The sequence below is a fragment of the Corapipo altera genome, unplaced genomic scaffold, assembly GCF_003945725.1.
Source record: "Corapipo altera isolate COAL_440 unplaced genomic scaffold, ASM394572v1 61247, whole genome shotgun sequence".
NCBI lineage: Eukaryota > Metazoa > Chordata > Aves > Passeriformes > Pipridae > Corapipo > Corapipo altera.
In genome coordinates, this window is record NW_020885581.1 from 2,929 (window position 1) to 7,665 (window position 4,737).

At 61.9% G+C, this 4,737-nt stretch overlaps 1 protein-coding gene across 1 annotated transcript in view; it reads left to right on the forward strand.

The window, feature by feature from the left end:
• Positions 1-4,737, forward strand: part of LOC113940644 (rho GTPase-activating protein 39-like) — a 7,919-nt gene that overhangs the window by 532 nt on the left and 2,650 nt on the right. The window contains exon 2 of the mRNA XM_027631792.1: positions 1,649-3,077. Within this exon, the coding sequence (XP_027487593.1) occupies positions 1,649-3,077 (1,429 nt within the window). The remainder of the gene's footprint in view (positions 1-1,648; positions 3,078-4,737) is intronic.

Sequence of the window (4,737 nt, forward strand, 5' to 3'; positions counted from 1 at the left end):
GGGAAAAAAAAAAACCACAAACCTTCCCTTCTCCACGAGGGAAGCAAATAACAGGGACAACCCCATCCCAAGCCAGAAATACCGGGAATACTCGGAATTTCCGACCGTACCAGGAGCGTGGTCGGGGCTCCGTCTCCTCTCCGACGTCCCTCGGGATTTCCTGGATGGATTTAAGGACAAAAAAAGGACTTTTCGAGGGCGGAAAATCCCATTTCTTTCGGAACGAGGTTTTTTGGGCGTTCAGGAAATAATCCAGAGGAATTTTCTTTAGGAAAAGCTCCGGGGCTTTTCGGGAATATTGTTTTTCCTGTTATTTAATGTTTGGGATTGGAAACTGGGCCTGGATGAGGTGATTTGATGCTCCTGGGGGAGGGGGGGTGGGATTTTTATCCGTGGCCGCCTCTGCCGGATGCTGCTGGAATATGAACGGAAGCGGCAAATCCGGGAATTAAACCCCTGGATTTGGGAGGGGGGAACGTGGATTCCTCCCCGGGGTTGTGGTTTCCCCGTTTCTGGCTCCGGCCTCGGCGTCTCGGGAATGAACGATCCTGTTTATCCAACCCCCGCCCGGCCTTGGAATGGTTGGGGTTGGAAGGGACCTGGAGGATCCTCCCGTTCCATCCTCCAGCATTCCCACCATCCCAGGGGGATCCAACCCGGCCTGGGACACTCCAGGGGATCCAGGGGCAGCCACGGCTGCTCTGGGAATTCCATCCCGGCCCCTCCCCGCCCTCCCAGCCAGGAATTCCTTCCCAGTATCCCACCTAACCCTGGGAAGCCATTCCCTGTGTCCTGTCCCTCCCTCCCTTGTCCCCAGTCCCTCTCCAGCTCTCCTGGAGCCCCTTCAGGCCCTGGAAGGGGCTCCAAGGTTTTCCTGGATCCTTCCCCTTCTCCAGGTGAACATTCCCAGCTCTCTGGGATCTGGAGGGGGGGATAAATCCCGGGAAGGGGTTGGATGGAGGGGGTGAGGAACGGACGAGCAAGAAGTGGGAGAGATGGAGTTGGGCACAAGGTGGGAAATCCCGGGTGGGAACCGCGGTGGGATCAGTTCCCGCGTGTCCCGATCTCCGTGGGATTATCCCAAATTTCTGTCCTGTCTCCGCGGTCGCTCCGTTGGCTCCAAGAGGGGACGTTCAGGGCCGGCACCTCCAGAGGTGTCCAAGGGGTGTCCCAGGGGTGTCGTGGCTTGGCTTTCCAGCCTGGGCATCCTGTGGGAATTCCCGGGGTCTGGAGGAGCCGGGAAGTGCCGTGGGATGGTTTTGGGATGGTGGTGTCTCCACCATTGACACCCCTGATGGGAGAGGCTTGTATTGCTTGGGAACGTCCATCCTTTGGGTTCTTCCATGGTCTGGGAGGTTCAGGAGCGGGAATCCAGGGAATTCCGTCCCCCCCGGGGGTGTTTCCCCCCCCCCAAGGAATGCTTGGCTTTCCATCCTGGGCATCCTTTGGGAATTCCTGGGGTCTGTGGGATGGTGCCACCAATTTTGGGACGGTGTCTCCATCATTGAGACCCCTGATGGGAGAGGCTCGGGTTGCTCGGGAACATCCACCCTTTGGGTTCTCCCGTGGTCTGGGAGGTTCAGGAGCGGGAATCCAGGGAATTCTGACCCCGCTGTGGCGTTTCCCACCCCCCTTTCCCCCCCCGCAGGACGTCGTCGCTCCGATGGAACGCCGGCACCAAGGAGCGGATGCTGATCAAGGTGACGGACCGCGAGCCGAGCTTCCTCCTGCACCAGGGCAACGGCTTCGCCCCCGAATCCCAGGCGGGGCCGCGCTCCCGCCGCCCCTCCGGCGGCGGCCAACAGTCCCCCAACCTCCAGACCTTCTCCTCCTCCTCGGACGCCGACGGCTCCGTGTTCTTCCCGGAGAGGAAGGCGTCGCCCTTCCTGAAGAGGGCCGAGCTCTCCGGGAGCTGCTCCCCGCTGCTGGGCCGGGGGGACCCCTTCTGCTCCCCGCTGCAGGCGCAGCAGCACCGCAAGCACTCGGCCGAGTCGCAGCCGTCGTCGCCGCGCTACGCCTACGAGCCGCCGCTCTACGAGGAGCCCCCCATGGAGTACCAGGCCCCCATCTACGACGAGCCCCCCGTGGACATGCAGTACGAGCCCGGCGGCGGCGGCGGCGGCGGCTACAAGGCCGGCTCGCCCCAGAAGTCGCCGGTGCGGAAGCCGCACCCCTTCCTGCAGTCGCCCAAGCAAGGCTCCAACTCGCCCTACCAGCAGCTGGTGCTCACCAAGCAGAAGTGCCCCCCCGACCGCTTCATGAGCCTGGAGTACAGCCCCGCCGGCAAGGAGTACGTGCGCCAGCTCGTCTACGTGGAGCAGTCGGGCTCCAGCCCCAAGATGAAGACGGGCCTGAGGCACAAATACTCCCCCAACCCCATCGGGGGCTCCTACTCGCTGCAGCACAGCCCCTGCCTGGTGCGGGACCAGCGCCTGGACGTCAAATCTGGCGATTACAGCAGCATGGAAGGGCCCGACTTCTGCCCCGGCGGTGGCCAAGTGGCCCCGGGCGAGGACTCCATGTCGTGGTCCAGCCAGCAGGACACCTTGTCCTCCACGGGCTACTCGCCCTCCACCAGGAAGAGGAAGAGCCGGAAGCCTTCGGTGGCCCACGAGCCCAACGCCTCGGCCGCGGACGGCTCCGGGGAGAGGGAGGTGCTGGGGGAGCAGCTGCCAGGGGATGAACGAACCGCCCCGGGGCCCAACCGCTCGCCCATGAACCGGACGGAGAGCAAGGCGGCCGAGGCGGAGGCGGGACGGGGCTTCCCGGAGCCCTTCCTGGCGCAGGCCCGCCTGGCGTGGGAGGCGCAGCAGGCCCATTACCACATGAAGCAGAGGAGCAGCTGGGATTCCCAAAAGGACGGATCCGGCTACGAGAGCGACGGCGCCCTCCCCCTGCCCATGCCGGGCCCGGTGGTGAGGGCCTTCAGCGAGGACGAGGCGCTGGCGCAGCAGGAGAACAAGCACTGGAAGAGGAACACCTTCGAGAAGCTGGGCTTCCCCCAGATCCTGCTGGAGAAGAGCGTCTCCGTCCAGACCAACCTGGCCTCTCCCGAGCCCTACCTGCACCCGTCCCAGGTAACGCCCGCCGGGAACGCCCTCGGGGCCGGGGGGACGCGCCCGCCGCGTGTCCCTCAGAGGAGGAGGTCCTTGGCTGGGTGGTCCCTCCAAGCTGGTCTCTACTCACCCGGTCCTTCAAAGAATTTGGTCCTTGGCGAGGCGGTCCCTCAAAGTTGGTCTTTATTAACCTGGTCCCTCAAAGATGTTTCCAAGGTGGTCCCTCAGAGTTGGTCTTTATTAACCTGGTCCCTCAAAGATGTCACCAAGGTGGTCCCTCAAAGCTGGTCTTTATTAACCTGGTCCCTCAAAGATGTTGCCAAGGTGGTCCCTCAGAGTTGGTCTTTATTAACCTGGTCCCTCAAAGATGTTGCCACAGTGGTCCCTCAAAGCTGGTCCTTGCCAAGGTGGTCCCACAAGGAAGTCGGTCCTTAGCAAGGTGGTCCCTCGAAGCTGGGGCTCGGCAAGGTGGTCCCTCAAAGCTGGTCTTTACTAACCTGGTCCCTCAGAGAAGTTGGTCCTTGGCCAAATGGTCCCTCGAAGCTGGTTCTTACCAACCTGGTCCTTGGCCCTCAAAGTTGGGGCTTGACAATATTGTCCCACGAGGAAGTTGGTCCTTATCAAGGTGGTCCCACAGGGAAGTTGGTCCTTATCAAGGTGGTCCCAGAAGGAGGTTGGTCCTTATCAAGGTTGTCCCACAAGGAGGTTGGTCCTTGGCAAGGTGGTCCCACAAGGAAGTTGGTCCTTATCAAGGTGGTCCCACGAGGAAGTTGGTCCTTGGCAAGGTGGCACCTCAAAACCTTGGGATGAAAGAGCCCCAAACACACCAGCATTCCGGGATCTGCTTCCCGGGGCTCTCAGCTGCCCGTTCCCAGACGTTCCACCCCATCCACTTCATCCCAGATGATGAAGCCACCCGAAGCCACCAGGGCCACGGATTGTCCATCCCGGTGATCCTTGTTTGCTTCCTCTGCGCTGGTCAGCAGCTCTTTGGGTGTCCCACCACCTCCTGGGGTGATGGCCACAGGTTGTACTGGTTCCAGTAGGAGGAGGACACTGGTCTGCAGGGCTCCTTCCTGGCTGGGTGCTCTGCAGAGTTCACGGGTAAATCCCGGGCGCTTCGTGTCCGTCGGCACACGGGATGTAAAGGAGGAACATCCGTGTTCCTCATGGCTTGGAGGAGCCTCCAGCCTCCTCCTGTGGCCACTGGACAACCCCCTTGGAAGGTGATTTTGGGCAGAGGGGGTTTCCTGGGGGGTTGGTTCCAGGTGGGTGTGTCCGAAGGACGGGTGGAGCCCAAAGCCACGTTCCTTCCACTGCGTTGCTTCTTCTCTCCGTGACTCCGCCGGCCGAGGTGCCGGGGGCGAGGAGACTCCAGCACGGCGGCTTTGGGGGGTTTCGCTTATCCCACCTTCCTGCTGCCCGTCGGTGCCACAACGGCACTGGGCGGCTCCACTTGGCCGCGGTGGGATTGAGGAGCAGATCCTTGGAGAGGACGTGGCTTTGGGGGCGAGTGGGAGGCGACCTCTGAATGCTGCAACGGCTGCTTGGTTGGGGGGTTGGTGGGTGGGTTGGTGGGTTGGTGGGTTAGTGAGTTGGTGGGTTGGTGGGTTGGTGAGTTGGTGAGTTGGTGAGTTGGCTGCTTGGTTGGTTGGTTGGTTGGTTGATTGGTTGGTGGGTT